The sequence below is a fragment of the Mchenga conophoros genome, linkage group LG1 (assembly GCF_057382185.1).
Source record: "Mchenga conophoros isolate Kocher_MC1m ecotype Shallow Benthic linkage group LG1, M_conophoros_male_GT1.1, whole genome shotgun sequence".
NCBI lineage: Eukaryota > Metazoa > Chordata > Actinopteri > Cichliformes > Cichlidae > Mchenga > Mchenga conophoros.
The window spans coordinates 4031501-4056760 of NC_140526.1; the positions used below are offsets into that span (position 1 = coordinate 4031501).

At 42.1% G+C, this 25260-nt stretch overlaps 1 protein-coding gene across 2 annotated transcripts in view; it reads left to right on the plus strand.

Annotated features, from left to right (window-relative positions):
- The first annotated feature begins 2116 nt into the window (after positions 1–2116).
- The window catches only part of emilin1b (elastin microfibril interfacer 1b), a 28640-nt gene continuing 5496 nt past the window's right edge, over positions 2117–25260 (plus strand). The window contains exons 1-9 of one of the 2 annotated variants that reach the window (XM_085287659.1): positions 2117–2664; positions 17699–17824; positions 17916–18163; positions 19075–19310; positions 19439–19612; positions 19702–20706; positions 22338–22671; positions 23652–23876; positions 23961–24206. In XM_085287659.1, the coding sequence (XP_085143785.1) occupies positions 2528–2664; positions 17699–17824; positions 17916–18163; positions 19075–19310; positions 19439–19612; positions 19702–20706; positions 22338–22671; positions 23652–23876; positions 23961–24206 (2731 nt within the window). In that variant the 5' untranslated portion in view covers positions 2117–2527. The remainder of the gene's footprint in view (positions 2665–17698; positions 17825–17915; positions 18164–19074; positions 19311–19438; positions 19613–19701; positions 20707–22337; positions 22672–23651; positions 23877–23960; positions 24207–25260) is intronic. The other variant, XM_085287740.1, reaches the window with a different exon arrangement.

Genomic DNA, 25260 nt, shown 5'->3' on the forward strand with positions numbered 1-25260 from the left:
GTGCAAACTTTGTTCTCATGAGCTCATGAGCTCGATCACCAGTTTCAGGTCGTCTGGAATGAAACAGGAAGTTTATTTTGTAAATTATGTTCATTGTTGGAGCCAGAAAGGATGCTCAGAGAAGGTGTGTTCATCTAATAACTTGTTAATCATAAACCATTAGCAAGGAGAGTGCAGTGTGACACCTGGTATATATGCTGACCCTTGTCACCTTCATGCTGTATGATCATCTTTGTTTTGCTGTTATTTATATAAAGATCTCTACAGGAAGCTCGGAGTTTGTCAGATTATACAGAGATGCTGCAAAAGTTTCTAAAGACTTTCTGGAAAAAAAGCTGTGAGATAGCTTTGCTTCCTGTTTTGACATCTTCTACACATGTACCAGTGCAGCAGCGAGGTTGGTCCATCTCAAGGACCAGGACAAATGTTGACGAAGTGATGTCACAGCTGGCACGCGACACATAAACAAGCGATGGCTTGGTTTCACAGACGCAACGCTCAAGTCTGGATTATACTTGGTTACGAACACGGACAACTGAAGGACGGGCCCATGTGTAGCTGGTGCATTGTAATGTAAATTCATATAGTGTGCTTGCAAACCAACTAAACTGTAATAAAAGAAAAATGTTTTAAAAAAAGGAAACGGTTTTTGGTTTAGTCCATGTTCATTTGTCAACAGAACCAGCATGAGACAGCTGTGGTACACATGTTTACTCTGAATGTCGACATGACTGTGAGTCAGCTGCCTGCGCAAACTGCTGTGACTGTGTTGTAATACCACTTCTGAAACTCCTTTCCCTGAAAAATACCCCCATATAATAAAAATAAGAAGAAAAAGAGAAAAACTCCTACAGAAACGAAACACGTGTAAACAACAAGTGTAAGGAGTAAAGCCATTCTGCAAACAAAGGAAACTCAACTCAACTAAAATTTAAAAAACCAAACAAACCTTATGATAAATGACAAAATTATAAGACGTTAGATGACCACACTGGGGTCTACTGAAGGGCAGGATGTGTGGAAAAACAGTACAACAATGGTCCAAACAACACTGATATAAAGGGTTATCGCGTAGTGAAAGTTAGTGGCATGTTTGTCTATTTTGAGGAGAGCAGATGTAAAACATCCTTTAACCTCAGGAAGTCTGCAGGATGTTTTCTGCTCCGAGTGTCATCAAACGCTCATTAACGTCTTCGGTGTCACGTTACAGGATGCAACTTTTTAACATTTTAAAACACGTTTCTGTTCCTCTGCCTCATCACATAAATGAATGAATCGCAGACACATATGCAGGTGTGCACGAGGACCACATATGCAGGTGTGCACGAGGACAATCCAGAAAATCAAACATTTACTCGGAACACTAATTTGCTCCTAAAATAAATAAACCTGAATGAGAACACATGAACTTAATCCTAAAATAAGAAGTATTTGGACACTTTGGATTGTTGAACTTTACAGATGTGAAGAACAGCTGTGATTACTCTGCAGGCTCCCCTGCAGAAACTTAGGAATCGCTGACTTTATCCACTGAAATGTGACCAAAAACCTGTCAGAATAAAGCATCAGCCAGTGAACCACATCTCAAAAAGTGGCCCCACATCCACAAGTCGCCTCATTACCAGCTAACTGCACTTTACATTTACCAAGTAAAAACAGACTTTTTACATTCTGTAGTGACTGTGACGCCTTCAGGAAGTCTCACTAATCCGAAACCAGCTGAGACAAACTGCAGTGACTTGACTGTCAGCTGAGATTAAACTCTTAGATGTTCTTTAAGAGCTTCAAAGGATCCACTGCAGATCAAAATAACATTCAAACAAGCAAACAAGTGTTCGGAATAATAACTCATTAAACTGACAACAAAATCCGGAAAGAAAGAATCAGATTCAGCTGATTTACATTAACTTTATACGTGTGTGAGAGAGAGAGTGCTTAAAACACACACACACACACACACACACACACACACACACACACACACACACACACACACACAAAGAAAGGAAAAACGGGGCAGAGAAGTTTAAAAAGCGCAGTCTGGTCCTTTAAAGCCTCTCTGAGGCTCCGTGCGGTTTCACGTTTTCATCACTGATCCCAGTCCTGGTTCAGGTGTGGGTGCGGGTCTGGTTTCTCCTCCGGCAGGGGCGGAGACAGTTCGGTGGGGCGGTGTGATGAAGAGGAGGAGCAGCTGGTCTCGGTTCAGTCTGTCGCAACGTTTTCTTCTCTTTGTTTCTCAAGTAAAGTTCTGATGGGCCAGCCGGGACCGCGCCGAGCCGGATTAAAGTGGCATTAAAGGCGGATTAAAGGCTGGGAGCAGCGGGACCCGCAGCGGGTCAGGGGGGACTGGACTCGGCTTCAGGTCTGATCGGATCCGGACCATGGGTCGGTGGGACTGACGGACTTCTGAGGAAACTTTTTTTGTGGCGTTTCCATGGAGATGGGAGTCTTCCCTTCCAGCTGAGGAAGCTGATTAGACTCCGATAAGGTATCGATACTCTGTATTGATCGCGTATTGATCGGAGGGATGGCCGCGCTCCCGCTACTGTTGCTGCTCGTGCTTTGGACCTGCGGACACGCCAAAGGCGCGTTCCCGCTGCGACAGTCCTACAACCTGTACACCAATGGACACGCGCACGGAGCCCGCGCTGCCAGCAGGCACAGGTAAGATGACACGTGCGCGGAAAGGATGGTGATGGTGATGATGATGAGGTTGGAAATGAAGAAAGGATAAGGTGGTGACGTCAAGGTGTTATGACCTCACCACAGAGGAGTTTTATGTGTGTGTGTTTTACTCTGACAGGAAGTGCTTACAGGTTGCTAGTTTGATTCCTGGTTCAGTTCTGCAGGTCTGATATTTAAGAGTGAGCCCTCTGCTGATGTCAGGATCCGATGACATCATGCACCTCTTTTTACATTGTTTCTATAGTAACAGCTGAAATTAAAGGTGAATTTAAGCCTGTTTTTGATATTTCAGGTCAATGAGCACCTGAAGTTTAGTGTAAGCTGATAACTTAATTTTCTGTTTATGACACGTCTCTGTGAAATGTTTGGTTTAGACATCTGAGATGTTTGGACTTAAAACATTTAATTTGCACAGACGTTTAATAACAGCTTCATTCTGTCTCTTCCTGCCGTCCTTTCATTACAGTCACTGCTTCAGATGACAAACAAGCTCAAAGCAGTTTCTGGATTTCTGTCCACCTTCATCCGTTTCCTGTTTTCACAGGGAAAAAGTGTTTAACTTGAATATAAACTGACATGCATGAGGAAATCAAACTCTATAGCGTCATCATTACTAACACTGTGTATCCACAAAGGCAGAGATGTGCAAACAAACTGACATCACCCACTGGTTTACGATCGCCGTGTTGGTGTTTTGCACACAGAAGTGACCACAATTAGGGTGGAGTGGAGTTATCAGCTAAAGCTAGCAAGCTGCATACGTAAAGATAGTATGGGTGCAACTACATCGCACAGATACAGGTAATTAAGTCTATGGAGCATAAAAATATTAGAAGTTCACTCTCTTGAGGTGGAGCACAATCTTCTGTGATTGGCTGTCTTATTATTGGATTTTAAATGCTCCAAAAGTCTTTAAAAACAGTCACAAAGTTTTTTCACTGGCTCTGAGTAGCTGAGGTGAAGCACTGGCCTGCTTTCTCTCCATCCACCTGACACTCAAAGCTTCCGGGGTTATAATAATGTCAACTTTAAGCATTAACATGGTTCAAATGTGTCATCTTGTCAAAAAAAAAAACCCCAAACAGTTATCACAAACAGGGAAAATGGCTTTATAGCCTACAGATGTTTTTTGTATCCTGTTTATTTCTGTTGTAAAGTCTGTTTTTTAAATCCAAGGCAATGGGTCGACTCGCTTTAGGAGCCAAGTGGTCATTAGAGGAACTGCAGTGTTTGTCACTTTGTCTTCATTTTTCAGCCCCAAAGGCTGGAAACACTTTTCTTTAAAAGCCATTAACACACATTGTTGTCATAGTGCTTCTGTGATGATCTCAGTCACTGCGCTTCATTTCCACTCTCATCTCCATTCATGGATGGATGTTTGTACCGCATGTTATCAGACATGTCAATCAAAAACACAATAATTAGAAACTGTCACACTTGTCGAAAAAGCGATAAAAGGAAGTGTTTTATTTGGCGGCATCAGGTATGGAATACCGAGGGAACAAAATAACTACTGAAGGAAGAAGTAACTGAGGACACCGTCTCTGTAAATTCCAAGGAAAGGACTGTAAACAAGGCACAAAAAGAGCACCAGAGCATCCATCCTTACGCATGGCCATTAAACACAGCTGCACAGAACACATAAATATAAGCTATTAATAAACTTTTTAGGCGAAATTCTGTCTCGCCTCATTTTCATTTCGATTTCACCATATCAGGCTGAACTTGCACTGCACCTTCTTCCTTTATAAATAACACTTTATGTGTGGTTTATACAGCCGGGCCTTTCGTGACCTTCCTGGCAGAGAGGTTTAACTGGCACATCCTCTCAGAGCTGCTGACTGTCACTTCACGCACATGCATGCTGACAGCTGTGCTTTAAATAGTTCAGAGTATGTGCCCTGAGTGTGTGTGAGGCTCTTCGTGGTCAGTGTGTCTGAAGATGATGTTGGGTTTAAGTGTGGCAGGACTTTAAACTGAGCTTCTTTCAGCTGCGTTCACACTGAAAGCAACACAAAGGTGATGGCTGATGGACATTCCAGACTCGGACAGGTTTTATGTCAATCAGCAGCTGATGTCAGTCAGCTGTGTCCTGCACTCTCATTGGCTGAGGCTTCAATCACCTGGAAGTTGAGAACAGTTTGTGACATGTGACATTGACTTTCAATAGTTTTTGGTCAATGTGAATCTCTTCTAGTGTGGAGAAGAGTTTTTTATACCACTGCACCTCTTCACAGGAGCTCTTGGAACCTCAAACCACATCCACAACGGCATTTGCATGAATTTTAGTGGAAATAAACCTGCAGGTGTGACACTGGGGCCCTTGTCTGGTTTTCATGTGTATCATTTTGTATAATGGTAACTTCCCCACTCATTTTAGGGTCAGTGGAGGAAGGCGTACCCACTTGTTGTGGGTTCTTGGGTTGGATCTCGATGCTCATCAGTTAAAGTTGGAGAGTGTGAGCACAACAAATGTCACATGTAACACTTTCCACATCAGAGTGTTGTTTATATACATAAATATCGATCAAAAGAGTGAGTAGAAAGATCGATTTTTAACACCGGCGCTTGATGTGAAACAATAATTGCTGAAATATTTTGTCATTGGTGGGGATAGTGTTACTAACCAAGGAAAGTGGAAGAGAGATCGAGGCAAACATTTGTGGCTGAGAAAAAAGAAATCAGATGTTTTATTGTTTTAAAGCTGTATTATTTTTAAAAGGTGCCACACTGTTAGCTTTTGTAACCAAAGCAGTTGCACAACAACAAAGAGAGACAGCTGAGATGTAGCCTGCTAACTACGTTCTTATAAAGCCTGGTGTTTAAAAGCAGCTCTCGCTACGTCACTGGACTCATTCTGCCAGATCTTTTGTCTTCAGTGGAGTGGAAATGCAGACAAACAATACTCTGAAGGAAACTTTCAGCTCCCTGAAAAAAAAAACTTCTTGAGGGAGAAAATTTTAGATGGAAAAACAACTAATGAAGCAGGAGAAGGGTGAAGAAGTCTTTCTGCTCAATCCTTTTCACTTTAGTTATGAACTGAGCAGCTGGGCATGTTTCCCGTGGATTCTTAAATAGTCATAAAGCTGAGTGAATTCATTCATCTAAAAAAAGACGCCTTCATTTTTTCCAAAATGTCTTAAATCAACATTTGAAGATGTGGGAACAGTTGAATTCTATGAGTATTTTTTTTATCAGTGAAATTAAGATCTCTAAATGATTTGTAATAGCTATAATTATCAGAAAGTGCCTTGCATTAATGACACAGATCACAATGGGAGAAGCAACAACATTTATAGTTTGTTTTTTGATATAAAACCATGTTTTTTAATATTTAAGCCAAAGTCTGGGATCCCATCAGCTTATTGTGGATGCTAAGAGCTTTGACGAAATCGTAGAAAAACAAACATATCTGTGGGATGATGTCACTTTCTCATTCCTAAATCTTACTTGCAGGAGAGCTGGTCTTAAATTTAATTCTGAGGGGTGTTAAAGAGGTCTTAAATCTAATCTGCCTCGAGCTGCAGGATTCCTGTTTTCAAATGTTTTTCGTCTTCCAGGTGAACTGTTTATTTAACTGTCAGCATGGTTTCATTGGCCGTGAGTGTTAGCAGCTCACACAAGTGTCTCCAGGACTAATGGAAAAAGGATAAATAAGTTTCCATCTGGAGCGATCCTGACTCAGATGTCACGGCTGCCTGAAAGCTCACGTGTTAGCTTCTTCCTCTTCTTCTTAAAGTCATTTTCTTCCACGGGAATCACAGGATCCGCTCAGCGAGGTGAAAGTAGTGTTGAGTATGAAGCTCCGATTTGGTGAACTTTTTACTGGGGTCAGTCCTGTAAGCTGAAACACTATAAAACTAAACACACAATACACCACATAAAAGTGCAATAAACACACAATAGAGCACAGTAAAAAGCATTCCGCCCAGCGAAACAGGCAGTTAAACCCTCAGTTTGATGTCGGCTGCTAAAAAAATACCAACGTGAAGCGTAAACTCTGAATCTCTCCTGTGGAGTTTGTAAAGCTGATAAATCAACTTTTTTCTGTCCGGCCTGTAGAGCTGAGACGCACGGGGGGCAGAAATTAAACCAACCCACTCTGAGGCAGGAATAAAAAGGTCAGAGGTGGCGTCTGTCCTGACACGAGCAGCATTCACTGACCTGCAGATGCAGAGATAACACGACATCAGCTCCAGTTTCCCCTCGTTCCCCTCCCCATCCATCTTTATACCAAGTTTTACTTTTGTTTTTACTTGTGCGTGCATCTTTGCAGAGACGTGTAGATTCATACATCTCTGTTTGTTTCACTCAGCAGATTTATAGACGACGAAAAGCCAGAAAGCGAGCAGTGTCACGGAGCATTGGGAATCTAAAAAATTTTTAAAAAAGAGGGGAAACAGCTGAGACTGATCTGAGCAGCTCGGAGACAGACGTCCGGACATCCTGTCCGCAAGATTCGAGCTCAGAGATTCAAGCTAAACTCTGTACACTGAAGACTTTGTGTTTAGCGTTGTGCTTCATAAAAACCATCCTAGTGACATCAGCTCTGGCTGCCAGATTACTGTAATCCTGACTGCTGTAATCTATTATCAGTGCTGATAACTCAATCTTCATTAATCAGTACCAGAGATGTGATCAGCGAGTCAGCATGTGGAGCTCATAAATCAAGTGTGTTTCAGTTGAGGATAAAATGAGCACATGAATGGAACATCAGTGGGTTTTTGTGGTAGTAAACTAAACTGATCAGTGGCTATAAAGTGTTTCAGGTTTTCTATCAGTGCTGAGATCAGTGCTCTCATTAGAAGCTGCACAGTCACTGTTTATTTATTAAATACTTAAATGACAGATGCAGACGTTAATTCAGATTTTTACCACTGAAGGTGTGGGAGTGTAGTGATGTGGTCACGAATAAACATGAGCAGCATATGAAACCACTGCAGGGTTCTGGTTTGTGCGGTTTCTGTCAGTTTCTCGTTGTCTTTGTTGTGTTTTCTTCTTGTGTGTTCCGTGTTTCCGTCATCACGCTCAGTTGTTCTTCAGCCTTTCTCACTGTTTGTATTGCTCTGAGAATCAGTTTTCCTCATGTGTCTTTTTTTGTTTTACTTCCTGCTTTCCTTTCCTCTTCTTTGTGATTGTTTGCTGTGTCACCTGTGTTTGACAGCCTTGTATCTCCCTTAGTTGGATCATCTCCTTATCTTCTCTAGTCCTCCATCAGCTTCCTGTGCTCCGTGGCAGTCTGCTTGGTTGGATTTTTGTTACTTTCTGGGACTGTTGTTATCGGCTTTTTCCAAAAGCTTGAAGCTTTAGAAAAATCCCGTCTGCGCTTTAGTCCTAAGTTCAGTTAAATTCCAAGCAAACAGTCAAAAATCACAAGAAATGAAAGTAACAAGAAGCTTTTTTACCCAATGGAAGTATGTGTTTGGTAACCACATGTCGCACAAAGACAGCATGTGTAGTGTTGTTGTGTTTTTGAATGATGCACGCTCATTTGTATATTTAATGCAACACTTTTCCAAAGAAGCTGTGACAGAAGCACGTTTAACGGCGTGTTGCATCATCTCTTCTCTAAAAAAAACCCACTGCATGCTTTTGGGAGCTGAGAGGCCAACTGCTGTTTTAGAAGCCAGATGTTTTCCCATTCTTGCTGGGATTTCAGTTGTTCAACAGGACCTCCTTTGTCGTACTTTTCATTTTATAATGCTCCATCTGTTTTCAATGGGTGACGGGTCTGGACTGCAGGAGGGCCAGTTTAGCACCCAGATTATTTTATTACAAAACCATGCTGTTGGAAAACCTGTGGAATATAGTTTTCCATCCTCTTGCTGAAATAAGAAAGCCCTTCTCTGAACCATGTTGCTCTTCATGCTATTTATTGTTCAGCATAAACAGGGCCTTCACACATGTGAACGTCACCAATACCGCGATCCCCAAACATTCACAGCTGTTGCTCAGTTGCTGATCTTTGTTTCTGACAGATTCAGCCTCTCTGAGATGCTCTTTTGTATGCACAGTCATGTTACTAGTTGACCTTATTAACTTTGAGATGTTCTAGCACATATTTGTTTTTAGCGCCGCACAACTTTTGCAGCCCGTGAAAAGCTGTTGGAAACTGCTCAGCGTCCCAACTATTTCTGAAATGTGGTTGTAATATCCAGCCCTGACAGGAATGTTTCAGCTGCACTCTAATTTATATGTGCACTAAGCCATAATCCGTCCTTATCCTTGGTAGTTTAGCTCTTCGTGGTAATTAACAGCAACTAACCACACTTCCATAACCCCACTTTTGCACTGTATTAAATCCTTCTACTAGTTTTGAAAAGAGTGCTATGATTTAAAGACATATGTACACCCTTTAACCAAAATAGGTCATTAAAAAGTCATTTATAAACTAACAGAGCCAAACTGTTGCACTGATAATCCATTAAATCGATGGGTGGATCGATCCAAATATCGAAAGTATCGAACCCAACGCAGGTATTGATATCGATGCTAGCGTGATAGGATCAATGCTTTGTTTCTATGCATGTAAATCGCCGAATTGTGTTAAAAAAAAAATTTTTAAGAGGAAGAAATATACCTCAAACATGCACTGTGAAAAATAAAAGTGTTGACTGATAGTGTTGAGTGTCACATTCTTGGCTTTTTTAAATTTTATTTATTTATTTAAAAGCCTACCAGCACATTTAACAACAGAAGGTGACCCAGTGCTTTAAAGACGGGCATATTTACCTGCCAGCTTTAAAATAAAACCCTGTTTCAAAATACACAAAAAGCTGAAAAGTTTGTTTTATTGTATTAACTCATTGTGATCATTAAAGTCAGTTCAGAATTTACAAGTTGATTACAATTAATCTTAGATCGATGCTTTTAAAACTTGAAATTATCGGTATTGGCAGTACTGGGCCTGTATTTATTTGGTATCAGATCAGATGAGATTAACCAGAAGTGCTAAAACCCACAACTACCACTTCTTCCTCATACTGCGGGGATTTACCTTCTGCTGACTCGCCTAACAGTTGGAGCAAATATGTCTGGATCACCTTAGATTCACGATGAACCAATCAGAGCCACAGTTTGGCCGTTAATATTGTGAGCATGTGTTTATCACACCGAGTCTCATCTGAATTTCTAATTACTGTAACTGAAGTCTTAATGGAGATCTTACTGGGGATCGTTGAGATGAACCATGGTATTGATTGATGATTGGCTGCTGTATTTATTTCAACCAAGCAGTCTGATTTACAGCCCCTGATTTCTCACATAGTAAATGGACATATGCTATAATGATTTATGATTACCTTCAACATGGCAATGATGTAATTGGTTTGCTTGTTATCCAGATTATTCAAACGTCATGCATGGATTAGTAAAAGTGGTCATTTTTTGTAATATCTTCATAAATAAATGTCACATTGAAATAAGAAAAAACAGGGACATCATCTTGATGTTCTTAAAATAATAATATCTGGATCCAAGAAATCAGCTCATGTGTGGCGTGGAGGGGATTTTCAGCCTTGGCAGAGGCAGCATACTGCTGTTGTTGATTAACACATGTGACTGCACGTTTAAATTGATCACACACAATCATTTGTGATCACACAGAGCCTGTCAGAAGCGTACATCCAGCTGCAACCACTCATCTTGACCATTGTCATAGGCAGTAACCAAGTTCCCTTTTAGGGCATGTATTCTGGCAAGTTTTTCCATGGCAGGACAAATATGAGTTTCCAGAGGAAATCTGCACATTCACATTGAAAAACTAGGGACTCCTCTGTAAACTTTCCCCACACTTTCTCATTCTGTGTCATCCTCTGGGACAATGAAGACTGAGGTCTTTCACAAGTTTAAAGAAAAACTCCCTGGGCTAAAGCTAAAATAAGGCAAAGGTCCAGCTGTAAAGCCTTTAACATTTGCACAAATTGCAACACACAGACACACGTGCACACATTCAGCCCCCTCCTTTTGGCAGCAACAGCTCTGATGTCATCAGCAAAAAACTGGAAAAACGGAGCGAAAAAACACCCGAATTACTCATTTCCGTAGAATGTGACATCATTCTGTGTGTGTGTGTGTGTGTGTGTGTGTGTGTGTGTGTGTGTGTGTGTGTGTGTGTGTGTGTGTGTGTGTATCCAATTCACCCCTGCAACGGTGAATTGGATAAAGTGATTAAGAAAATGGATGGATGGATGGATGGATGGATGGATGGATGGATGGATGGATGGATGGATGGATGGATGGATGGATGAATGTATTTATGTATGTATGTATGGGTGGATGGATGGATTGATGGAGGGAAGGATGGATGGATGGATGAATGTATTTATGTATGTATGTATGGATGGATGGATGGATGGAGGGAGGGATGGATGGATGGATGGATGGAGGGAAGGATGGATGGATGGATGGATGGATGGATGGATGGATGGATGGATGGAGGGAAGGATGGATGGATGGATGGATGAATGTATTTATGTATGTATGGATGGATGGATGGATGGATGGAGGGAAGGATGGATGGATGGATGAATGTATTTATGTATGTATGTATGTATGGATGGATGGATGGAGGGAAGGATGGATGGATGGATGAATGTATTTATGTATGTATGGATGGATGGATGGATGGATGGATGGAGGGAAGGATGGATGGATGGATGAATGTATTTATGTATGTATGTATGGATGGATGGATGGATGGATGGATGGATGGATGAATGTATTTATGTATGTATGTATGGATGGATGGATGGATGGATGGATGGAGGGAAGGATGGATGGATGGATGGATGGATGGAGGGATGGATGGATGGATGGAGGGAAGGATGGATGGATGGATGGATGGATGGATGGAGGGAAGGATGGAGGGAAGGATGGATGGATGGATGGATGGATGAATGTATGTATGTATGTATGGATGGATGGATGGATGGATGGATGGATGGAGGGAAGGATGGAGGGAAGGATGGATGGATGGATGGATGGATGAATGTATGTATGTATGTATGTATGGATGGATGGATGGAGGGAAGGATGGATGGAGGGAAGGATGTATGGATGGATGGATGGATGGAGCTATTAACTGATCAGAGGAATGGATGTGAGGCTCATGTTTCCTGCTTATCTTATATTTTTCTTATATTTATTCATTTTCAATGTAACCATAAATCAGCCAAGTCAGGCCCGTTGTGCTTTTAGAAGATGTTGTTTCTGTTTTAAGAGAAACTCTGTCAGGGGCAGCGTTTTCCCTTATCAGCCTCCACTTAACTCTGTCCTGCTTTCAGCCTGCTGTAGGTCAAAGGTCACTTGCTGTTTTAATTCTGATCATTGCTGATAGTATAAACTCACTGTCAGGAGTCATGCTCACACTGACTGAAAACATGTCAGCAGCCCCGCTTTAACTTTAGGTCACTGTTACTGTGACGCTCTCTGATTGGCTGTCAGTTGGTGAAAGGAGCCTTTGTCTCTTCTTTGGCTTTACGTCTTCTTGTAAAGATGAGAATATTCTGTGCAGTGAGAAATCTGAAGCTTTATTCATCTGTGCAATATTTAAATACAGTTGGATCTCTGAGTCGACTGTAGACGTGCAGGAAATATTTAGTTTGGGTTGGGTTTGTGTGCTGGCGTCACTCATGCCTTTAACATTACATGTTGTTTTATTGTGGGTGGGGGGTTAACAGTTTGTCTGGTGTTTTTGTCTGTATGTACAATGTTTTTTTAATTTCAACTTGAAAATGTCCAAACAAGGGAAGCTGTGTTTTATCATTCCCCAAGTGACTCGAATTCCCTTTCGTCCGATTTAAGATTGATATATGAGTATGTTTGCAACTCAAACTTTCAGTAAAACGCATTCATACAGACTTCTGCTGTGTAACATTTATTTAAATGCCCTCTGTGAACTTATATCTGCTGATAGAATCTCACTGCAATAATATTCACCATCAGGATCTTGTTATTGTAAACCACAATGTTAAACAGTGTCTCAGATTTGACATTTAAGAAGATGACTGTCTTTCTTACTGATGTGGTTTATTTATTCTCGCCAGAATTCTTTAACAGTGAATCAGATAGACATGCACCATCTGTTGTGTTCCCATACACTAATTAATAATGTTGTACAAATACAGAAGTGTAAATAAGAAAATAAACACATATTTTTAGAATTACATAACAGCCCATTTTTGCTGGCCAGGGTTCAGAGAGCTTCCACGTTTTTTTGTTTTAGCAATATGTTCATCTACCGAGGACTTGTCTGTAAGTTTGGTGCTTTTGTGTGTTGAGACTGGTTCTTAAGGAAAGTTTGACATAGCCAAACTTGGCTGGCTCAACAAATCCTAAAACGGCACTCAGATAACCACCATCTGTGAGAGCGCTATCTGTTAACTCTCCACCTCTGTGCACGCTCACATACAACATGAATCAACCGGATGCCGTCGACTTCAATCAGCGCTCCGCTTTCTAGCATAAGAAAGGCATTAGCCTGCATACATTGAAACTTTCAAAGCTTCACATTGTTGTCACACAGGTCTGATACTGTCTCACATCCTGCTCAATAAGACGTGAAGATAACTAACTTTTTGTCACCTAATCAGTGCTTAAAATCTTATCTTCTATAGCTGCAATTCCAGGAATGAAGACTTCAAGACTTAGCATCAGATTAAGGTCAAGCATGAATATGCATTTATACACAATCACCAACTGAAGACACGTAAATTCATTGGGCAGAGCGACACAGTTTGCACTGCTGTAACATAATAGCTGAGCTGATATGACTTAGCTTCCCCTCAGCAGGTTTCTGCAAAAGTCCTTTATATTTAGTTTCTTTAGCAATTCCTTTCCTGCCTTTCCTGACACCTTTCAAAGTTTTTCTTTGGGCACTGGCTGCCTTTTCGCTCATTTACAGTCCCGTCCTTGTACGTTACCGTTTTCAGTGAACTTTTTGTTTTGTTTGTTTGTTAGTTAAGCCACTTAAAAATGGGGCTTCTAACTCAAGTGATGAACTGAAAACAAACAGCTAGCAGCCTGTCACAGCCTGTTTCTTTAGTTGTCTATGAAAAATTCCAAAGGTAACAAAATTTCACAGCACAAAATATTTTTTTTCCTCACCAACACCTGGCATATTTCAATATGGTGTGCAGTTTGGCCTCAAAAGACAAAATAGGAAACTGGACAGGTGGCAGGCCTAAAGTGGAGGTGGTATTGGAGATCTGGTTAAAATGAATGAATCTCTTTGTACTCCCAAAGGTTGATTCTGTTCATCTGGACGTAGCGTTTTCAGTGGGAGAAGCATCTCATTTGAATAATTTGTTGGATGAAGTTGAAGTTGAACACCTTCAACTTCATTGTTTGAAAATTTGGAGGTCTTTGCAATATTATTCCACGAAGGAGAGATAAGTTGAAGGAACTAGATAGGATTTATTGAAATGGATTGATATGTTTAACCTGTAATGTGAGATAGCGTCAGAGAAAAATGCCTGATTTTACCTACACTCAGCTCCAGGATAGCTTTTTAGCTCAGAAATGGGATGGAGATGGAAATACAGACTTCCACACCGGTGCTTAGTAAGAACAATACAGTGGAAAGTCTTGCTGCGATGACACTGTCACCATCTGTGTCCAAATCTCAAGGCAAGAATAACAAAGAAGCCCGGAACCACATTGTGGGGCTTTTCAACAACTGTCATCAAAAGAGAAATCAAAGCAAAACCAAAACTGTGCAAGTTTGGGTCCGTAGCAAAACCACAAAGCTGCAAGTATGTGCAAGTGAGCAATCCAAAAACAGCAGCACAAAGGAGGTGCTCAAAGAGGCGACCTCGAAGGATCTGTTTAGCTTTCTGCTCTCGCGGGTGGAGTCATTCGGCTCTTTCATTGCACCTCGTATGGTGAAGGTGGAGGTCATTTCTTTCTCGTAGTTACACTGAATGAATGATAGAATATTTAAATTACACATTAAACTGATCAGAATGTATTCTGTTTATCCCTCTTTACATTTGGATATCTCATTATGATTATGACTACATCTCAGTTCACTGACATACAGACCTGCTTGCTTTGCATTTAAAGCACTTTGCGTTACTTTTTATATATTTGGTGTATATTGAGCCCCCTCCTTATGTCCTCCAAATATTTCAACGAATGCAACCTCAGCAGTGAAACAGCATGATTATGGTTCATGAGATGATTGTTTCTGCTCATCGTTCTGGATTCCAGAGACAACAATTCAACCTAATTACACGCAAACACACAACACAGCGAGTCTTTCTGCTGCTGATCCGACATGAACGAGGCGGATGGAAACTCATCGCCATCACACGCTAATGACATCAGCACCACGCGCTTAACTTGTCATGAGATTTTACCCACAATGCCATGTGAACAATGAGCGTGTCACTGGATTCGATGACTGAAGCTGTCAGATGCCGGGCAGGATGTTTGACTTATAACCCGCATGGGAACAGAAACAGACAGAAAGCGATCCGGCGTGTTTATATTCTTCAGAGGGTCTGCAGGTGTTTGAGCGGCAGCACTCACATTTTCATTTGATGGTTTTTCAGCTTCGCTTCACATGTTTTCAATCAGCCGAGATGGCCAAGAATGCAGACCGCAGAGTCAACCGTAGCCTTCAAAATAAATGGATCTATGGGAGAAAGCTGTATTTTCAAAATAAAAGTCCTTAAACGGTGGGAAGTCAGCCGTGCTGGAAAAAAACGAGACGCTTCACAGGTTACTCAGTGTGCAGGTTTAAAGATAGTTTGTTTTAGAATAGTCTGCTACCGTGCTGCACCACAACCATCAAGAAACATCTGCACATGCTCAGTGCTGACCTCGCTCGACCTTAAACAGATGTTTGTGGTTAAGCCTCTATGCTGCAGCTGACCAAGTGAAAAAAAACTTTAAAAAAAGGTTCCTTCAGAAACATAAAAAGTAATCCACCCTCAGCGGTGCAATGAGAACATTACCATCAAAGTATAGTCGAATAAGGCAACGTAATATATCAAAAACTCCTCTGTAGCTCAAACAGTAAGAGGTCACAGGGTATATTTGAAGTATGAATGAAGTTACCACAGGAAAGTGATTGGAAAGTTTTCCTTTTATGGTTCATTATGTTTGCACTTTTTAAATGTTGTCCGTTTACATACGCCATCAGTGTGAAGTTAACAGTTTTTCAAGGTTTTTCTCTTTCACCCATTTGCTCCCATAGTCATGGTGGCGGAGCTGCCATGCATGTGGTTGGGCTAGATTGGGTTTAAACTGCCAACCCTGTGATTAGTGGGCAACCCACTCTGCCCCCTGAAACATGTCTCAGTTTTAAAGACACACTTGTAAAGACGTGAGGTTACAGAGACCTGCTTGATATAAACCAGTGTGTGTGTGTGTGTGTGTGTGTGTGTGTGTGTGTGTGTGTGTGTGTGTGTGTGTGTGTGTGTGTGTGTGAGTGGCAAGTGTACACAGCTTCAAGAGAAACTATTCTTTTATCATATGCTTGGATATAAAATATATGAAAATATTTTTATGCTTTTGGGGGAATGCACACAATTTAAACATCAAATATCATCACTTAATTTATCTGATCATCACCAGCATCTTATCCAACACTATCTGTAAGAAATATTGCAGAAATATATAGAAATATTATTAAGAGATATTTGAGTTTGTTAGCTGAAAGAATTTGGTCAAGAAAATATTCACCTATTACTCAAACTAACATTTTAAGTTGAACTTAAAGAAGCCAAAAACTGATTATCTGATCGTCACATTACTGTCGCGGTGGTTTTGGTTTCTGTTTGGATTCACAAACCCTCCAGCATGAAATTGTAGTTTTTAATTAATGTCTTCTAGACTTTGCGATTCCTGTTTTGTTTCATTATCATTCTAATAATTTTGAGCTTTAGTTCTCGTTGTGTTATTTGAGTTTCTGTGGCGTTTTGATTACCAGCTTCTGGTTTGTGTCTTCAGTCTTCCCTATCTGTTCCTCTCTCGTTGTCTTATCTTTCTGTGTCTTCGTCCTCCAGCGTTCTCTTGTCTCTGTTTTCATGTTTTATGTGAATCTTCTCATTTCCGTGTATAGTGTGTGACTTTTGGATCCCAGTTTAACTTTAAAGGTTAGTTATCGTCTGTTTCCTGTGTTGGTTTTACTTCCTTGCTCTGCCTGATTTTTCTGTGTTGAGCTGTGCCTCCGGTCTCCAGTCGCCGAATCAGCCCTCTGCTTTTACACAGTCCTTTCTTCTGCTCGTCAGCATATCTGCTGTTGTTGGTTTGGGGATTTTTGATGGTTTCAAATTTTGGACTTTGTTACTTTGTGTTCAGTCTGAATTAAAGGCTCACCTTTTGTTCTATGTCTGACTTGAGTTCTCTAAACTATGACATTTAGGAACGTTTCCCTTTATTTTATTTTATGATAACGGTATTTCAAGGGAGTGCATGTTATTTTTATGCTTTTGATGTTGCATCGCTCATGTTGGCTGTAAGATTTTGCTTCATTAACGGTTGCCCAAATCATGGGTAAATATTACGTATAGTACCTCCTTTACAAAGCTCTATTAAGATTCTGCTTGTGGGTTTACTGTTAAACATAGCATTTATGTATGAAAGTGTAACACTGTGTTATGTGCTGTGAGGTCTTAAGGATGTCACAGCACTTCACTCTCAGAGTGCGAGCTTCGTTTTGGTTTCTAGAGTTTCCAGAAGTAAAACAGAGATCAGGCTCCTCTCCTGTGGGACCAGCTCCCAGTTTGGGTTCAGGAGACAGACATCTCTGCTTTAAGATCTTTTTGATAAAGCTTATAGTCGGGGCTGGATCGGGTGATACTGAACCCTCCCTTATCCTGCTATAGGCTCAGGCTGCTGAGGGACTTATCATGATTCACTGAGCTTTTCTCCATCTCTACTCATGTTACATCCACTACTGCATGTCACTGACTTTTGTCTTCTCACTCCTGAGTTTTGTATTCCGTCCTGATTGTTGGGATTGTCTCATTTTGTGATTCTACTGTTATATTTGTGTGTCTAACAGGAACTGGTGTGCGTTTGTGGTCACAAAGACGGTGAGTTGTGTGGTTGAGGATGGAGTTGAAACCTACGTGAAGCCTGATTATCATCCCTGCAGCTGGGGGAGTGGACAGTGCAGCCGGGTGGTGGTGTGAGTACACACTCTCACACACACTCACACACACACACACATAGTGTGTGAATCAGAGTCATCAGTTTGTGCTCGTCCTGGTTCTCTGCAGTTATCGGACCTACATGAGGCCGCGCTACAAAGTCGCCTACAAAATGGTGACAGAGATGGACTGGAAGTGTTGCCATGGTTACAGTGGAGCAGACTGCAACATTGGTCCAGTTGGTGGAGGAGGGACTCAGATATCCACCACCAGACCTCAGCCCGGACAGGGAGGGGGGACGACCAGTGGACAAGGTGGAGGAGGGCATAGTTATGGGGGAGGCAGTTCTGGATCTGGACAGTCTGGAGGAAACGCGGGTGAGTGGATTTTCATTTTGTTCTTTTATTCACATGAAGTTCGGCAGTTTAAAGAAAAGCTGTGGCTGGAGTGCATGAAGACAAAGACGCACATCCTCAGTCCATCTGCTGCACCATGAGATGGGACTGAATGTAGACACTTTAAAAACCAGCGGAGATTCCTTTTATGAGAATTCCCAGTGAGATTCTCCCTGTTCTTAGGATCTAACACGGCTTAACATTCGACACCAGACCCAGATGGACTCAATAAAAACCAGAGCTGAAGCAGGAACTCAATCGTGCACTGAATCGTTCTTTATTTTCTCTCTTTGCTGTCATCTCAGTAATCATCAGCAAGCTGCAGCAAACAGTAGCATCTGATATTAGTCGATCAAAACTAATCTGCAGCCTTTGCTCACTTCTTCTGGTGAGAGCCAGTTCACTTCGTAAATCAATCACTATTCAACCAAACGGCTAAAAGCTGCTCGCAAAAAGGAGAAAATGGAGCTCGGTTCTCAGTAACATAGTGCTGACCACATGTCTCCTTTGTTTTTCAAACAGGGGCACTAGCTTTGCCAGTGAAACACCATCATCTAATTAGTCAGTAAAAGACTTATGATATGATATCTTCATGCAGAAGCATCTTTTTCCAAGAGATGTGAGAAGTGTGAAAGCAACCAAAGCTTGCATTTGTGTAAAAGAAGCAGCTGGTTGTGTGTGACAGTGTTGACTGCTGTCAGGAAGCTACTGCTGGAAATTCTCAGCAGCTGTTTGTTTAATGTGTGAAATAAAAACTATGACTGAAAGTGTCTCTTGGTGCCGTGACAGGATTCTGTCTATTCTAAAGAATGATAAAAATGGAAATAAAAGAGAAACTCTTTTATTTTATTAAGAGTTTCTGTAACCGCTTCATTTCTTTCCTTAACGAGCAGACAACGAGAAGATGAGACAGCTGGAGGAGAAGATCCGCAGTCTTACAAAAAATCTCCAGGACCTTCAGTCCACCATGAGCACCATGAATGAGCGCTTACAGGAGGAGGGCGGCAGGAATGGACTTGGTGGAGGAAGCTCAGGAGGGAGAAACCCTGCGGATGCCGCTCAGCCCGAGATTAAAGAGACGATTCACAGCATTCAGACCAAACTGGACCAGCTGGACAACCGCACACAGGTGAGCTGGTTTTCAGCTTTACTGGGAGGTTATGTGGACTGAGTAAAGAAGCTAAAACAGGAAAAGATGTGTTATGCTGTTTGTGTTTGTGCTGGTGTTTTAATCAGAAACTGTTTCACCTTCAACAGGCTCACGATAAAACCCTGGTCAGCATCAACAACCACCTGGTGAACGGGAAAGGTAATGAGTTGGAGGGAGGTGTGTCTGGAGGATCGTTAAGTGAAGGACGGCTGAACTCACTGAAGGAGGAGATCCTGAGCGAGCTGGAGAGGAGAGTGTCGCTGTCCTGCTCCTCCTGCCAGGTATCAGACAACTTTAATAAGCCGATATTCCAAAATCTTTCTAGCCGGTGTTTTTCAGTAAGATTAAATTCACTGCTGGATGTTTTCAGGCCGGTGTGGAGGATCTGCGCAAACAGCAGCAGCAGGACCGTGAGAGGATTCGAGCTCTGGAGAAGCAGATGAACGCCATGGATGTCCAGTATCGGCAGAGCCTGGACGGGCTGCGGCGGGACGTAGTGCGTTCACAGGGATGTTGCGACATCATCATTGACCTCCAAGATCGCGTAACTGATGCTGAACGCAAGATCAGCACGGCCTCTGAGAACTTTGATATTCTGCAGAACCGCCTGGACAGGGAGCTCAGCGGACAAGGTGGCACCAGTAGCAGCGAAAACACTGGGTCCAGAGGACAAGGGTTACCTGTTGGTGGTGAAACTGGCGGGCATGGTAGGGATGCCATGATAACAGAGGAACGCCTGAACAACCGATTGAAGGATCTGGAGCGACGGGTCAACAGCACTATGCAGAAAACCGAAGAGAGCTGCTCATACTTGGAGAACGACGTGAAAGACTACTTCCACAGAGAACTGGACGAGCTGAGGTCCGTGTTTCTGGAGCGGTTTGATGACCAGGCCGACAGGATCGCAGACGTGGAGCTGGACGTGGAGCAGGTCAAGAACAGCATACGTGATCATGACAAGCGGCTGTCGAAACTAGAAAACACCACCTCCCAAATGAACTGGAGGCTGGAGAAGTGTGGCTGTGTAGCGTCTGAACAAGGAGGAGGAGGAGAAGGAAGAGGGAGAGGTGACGGGGGATATGGAGGTGGAAGTTGGGGAGCAGGAGGGGGTGGATCAACAGGAGAAGGAAAAGAGGGGGGTAACAGAGGGGATGGAGGTGGGACGTGGGGAGCCGGAGGAGGAGGAGGAGGAAGTACAGGGGGAGGAGGACGCTGGGGAGGTACCGGGGGAGGATTACCGGGAACGGGAGGAGAAAGAGACAATTCAACCAAGAAGTCTCTGGAGTGGAGAGTGGTGGCTAACGAGGATCAGATTCGACATTTCAACACTCAACTCAAAGACCTGTCGATGTCCGGAGACTCTCTGTATGACAAGGTGAGTCATACATCTGGCTCAGCACAACAAATAATTACAGGACAGATTAAGAATTCCTTGCATGTTCAAATAAATGTCCTCTGTATAAACACCTTAACATTATAGCGCATCGACTAGATTGGACTCCTGAGCCAAAGAAAATCATTTTTCACAATAACTCAAAGACTCTTGATGTGCAACTGAAAGTCTTATTATTCAAAATAATGTTATTTTAAAAGCTCCAAAAGGCACCAACAGCTCGAACAGGATTGAGAGGGTGGGTTTAGTGACCTCAATTAGCTGACATGAAGTTTAGCAGACAGCTAGCTTTCACGGTCACCTCTGTTAGCATTTCTGTGCTAGTTGAAGTGGTCCCACCCAAAATGCTGTATAACTTTAAACTTTAAAGGGGTTATTAATTAAAAAAAGACCCCACAGAGATGTTACGAAGAAGTAAGCTAGCTGTATAGACTGACACTATCCGGTCGTTAAGTGATGACGTGACGAATCCTACTTCCAGGCCTAAAGTAGTCTGCGTTTAATATGGCTTTTGTGTTGTTAACATGTTTAATGTTTTGTATTTCCTTCTATTTAATCTCAAAAAGCTCCTAAAACAGTCAGTGATCACTGTTGACCTCCCTCGGCTTTTATTACCGCTAATCATTTATTTAAGCTCAGTTTTTAAAACCTTAGGATGTAACTACAGCCCAGCCCATGCAGCAGTATATGAATGACTAACCTCGTATTGTGGATGGATTATCTCAGTTGTTCTCCTGGCTGAAGTTTGGTCCTTTTACAGCATCCTGCCATGCGATTACATTTGTTCCTGACCACCGAGAACACTCACGTTAACTTTTATCGAGTGGAAAAAAAGTTAGCTTGTTTATATTATGCTAACATAGCTGTGTCGCTAGCGGTCACGTAGCACATCATTATATACCAGCTAGCCAAACTTCAGTAACCCTACAAACGTCACTGCTGTTTAGTTTTCTGTCTTCATTTATGTTGGAAGTGATAACAGAGATGTACGTTTTAATTTGTTTCCAAAACCCCGCAGTCAGGACATGCTATATTGTATTTAGATAGAAGCTAGCGAGCTAACTCCCTGCTAACTTCTAACTCCGTTAAATGTCATAAATTCCGTTTTCATGGATGCCTGGATGTTAAACTCAATTGTTACACCTGGTAGAGCAGAACGCTGATCATTTTATTAAAGATAAAAGACTTTAGACAGTTTTTGAACTCTCATTAATGCCATAGTGATCGTTTGATATATGGACCTGCAGCGGAGTTTAGGCCCAGACACGGCTAGTGACGTCAGACTTAACGACCGGATTTATTAAACTGGGCTGTAGACATGTTTTTCTGCTGTAGAGTTGGGAATTTTAACATTGCCTCCAGTGGCCATTCTGAGGAACTGCAGTTTTTTGGCAGATTTTATTTTGTGGGTTTTTTTTATTCCTAAAAGTTGCTGCTTGGTTGGATGTTTTTTATCTTCACCTTTATCTGATTTCGCAAAGTTTGTAATATTAATCAACGCACTTAAATTAAAACTGTGATGTGTGGATTATAAACTGACTTTTGTGTCAAAGAAGCTCAGATTTTGTGACTATGCAGTCATCTCATTTGTTAATATTTAAATCAATAACCAGGTTTTGGACCTGACCGATGACGTCGGTAAAATCAAAGCCCTGACCGGTGATCACGGAGAACACTTTAACCGAATCGTGACAGTGGTGGAGATGCTGGGCGAGGACTGCGAGCTGTGCGGGAAGGTGGAGGAAGAGCTGCAGAAGATGAAGAATTATTCCCAGAATGCGCTATCCAATATTCAGAACCACATCAACAGAATCCAGAACAGACTGGATTCAGAGGGAGACAGCTGCTTCCAGATGTGCTCAGTCCTGCAGAGTGAAGTCAGTGTTCTGAGGGATGATGTCAGGAGGTGCACCAACCAATGCAAGAGCAACCCGGACATGACCACAGGTCAGATCTGTTTTTTGTTTTTTTTAACTTAACCTCATCTCCTGGTAGAACTGGTAGGGATGTAATACTGGGGCAGGAAAGGGTCAGAGTTCAGAGTCTGGACCGCTATAGGGACAAAATTGCCTCTCTTTCTCTGTGTCCTAAATCCTGGACACAGATGGGAGCCACTCGAACACAGAATGTAAAATATGTGAGGGATCTTGGAGAATCCTGTGGGCAGTTTTAATTGTCTGTTTTTCACACAGGGCAGACAGAGCTCTAACAGGATGTCCATGAACAGCTTGTATTGGTCTATTATGTCTGCTCAAAGTTTCTTCTGATGTAATACTCAGGGATTTGCTGGGTGGAATGGGGCATTTTCCTCACTACATTTCTGTCCCTGTGTTAAATTATTTCTATCCCTGGTGGAGATATAAAAATATAAACTGTGATTTTTAGCACTGCATCTTGAAACTGTCTACAGCACAGTCATATCCAAAATTGATTTCCACCCCGTATTCATAATCCTGTGACCGCAGAGATGAGTCTGCAGAAGGAATATTCTGGAGTCTTTTCAGTATGTGGCCAAGCACTGCTGTTTCAGTGTGAAAACTACAGCTAAGTAAAAGATGAATTAAGAGGATTCAGCTATGTCGAATCATCTGCATTTGAATAATCTACAAAGATGAAATGCGTCTTCTTATTTCAACGTGTTGAACTGCAGTTATGCATCAGGGTGTCCTGCATTAGAAGCCTCTTTTATTTGCGTCTGAAGACATGTTATTTGCATGGTTCGCTCTGATGGTGGAGCTGCTGTGATGAGCTGATAGTGAGCTCCTGAGTGCTACCTGACCAAAATACAGTCATTTCTGATACTGATTTTTTCAAGCATCAACATATTTTAAGGGGAAAAAATCCTGTAAAGCAAAGTTTAATTAAATAGATATTTTTGTTTTTACCACTTGAACACATAATTCATAGGCAAATTCAATCCCCAATAGGTGTTGATCATGCTAGACCTGGTGGCACAGATGACAACAGTGGACCGCTGGATCCTGCGAAGCCTTTAGATGGCCATAGCGTGAATGAAGGCATCAACAATAACCACCTGAAAACGCTGCAGGGCGAACTGTCCAATGTCATCCTCACCTTCAGCTCCATCAACGACACCCTGAAGGGTCTGGAGCACACGGTGCAGAAACACGACAGCGTCATCACGGACCTCGGTGAGCCGAGCTCAGGAACAAACATAGCTTTGCATTAAATGCCTCCAGCTAGTGTTCACTCTGTCACCCTCTAAATCCTGACAGGAAATACTAAGGATAAGATCATCTCTGAGATAGACAAAGTCCAGCAGGAGCTGACAGAGCACATCGAAGACAACCGGAATCGTCTGGATAAGATGGACAGGGACATTCGGCGATTTGAGAGTACAGTGCTTGAGATGGGAGACTGTAAGAGGTCTGGAGACGGGCTTGAGAAGAGGCTGTCGAAGCTGGAGGGAGTTTGCGGACGACTGGATGGGGTCTCTGACTCCATCCTCAAAATCAAGGAAGGTATGGTTCATTTTGATGGTCGTGTCTATAATAATGGATTGCATTTATATAGCGCTTTTCGAGACCCTCAAAGCACTTTACACTTCCACTATTCATTCAAGCTACAGTTGTAGCCACAGCTGCCCTGGGGCAGACTGACGCCATCTCTGGTCATCACCAGTAGACGGCAGGTGAAGTGTCTTGCCCAAGGACACAACGACCAAGACTGTCCGACCCGGGGCTCGAACCGGCAACCTTCCGATTACAAGACAAACTGCCAACTCTTGAGCCACGATCGCCCCAATGTTTACTACTATGTTTACTCTTCCTTTAAAAAGCCTATCATGTGTTTTCATCTTGGACATGCAAATTTGTATTTGAGCTGGTAACAAACACAACATGTGTGCCGGTGTCTCCGTGCCTCACTGAGGTTCAGATGATTCAACATGGAGAACATATTGAAATCGGGTATAAAAAGAAATCAATCAAGGAAAAATAAAAACAGTTTCATCGTTCATGAGAAATTGTTTTTCCATGTAGACTTGCATTGTGAATAAGCAGGACAATAATTCAGGAAGAGGAGATTATGTTGGGTTTTTTCTAACCCGTGCATCTGTTAGAAAGGATGTTTACTCCATCTTTCCCTGCTATAGATACTACTCTGAGTTGCAGGTCAGCTAGAATGTTTACCTGTCTGCTAGTTATCACTTCCACTAATTAAAGTAACTACTTTTTGCTAAACATAATAAACCAGATGGATGTAACAGTAGTTCATCTTTGTGTACACTCTATGTACTTACATGTTGCAGGATATATTTACAACACCGGGCTGGCACCGTGTCCTTACTGGGACACTACAGTGCCCAATATGTGCAAATCAAAACTCCAATCGTGCTGCGGACCGACAGCTGATGCAGCTGTGCTCCAGCTGTGTTGCTGTGGTCAGAAAGTGAGTTCTTCAGCTGGAATTCAGAGAAAGTGAGCTTCTCATTTCTCTAGAAACATCTTTCACTGTGTTTTTTCTGTCCTGACGTCTTCAACTGGATGACGTGAGGAAAAAGTTGAGGGTACTGCC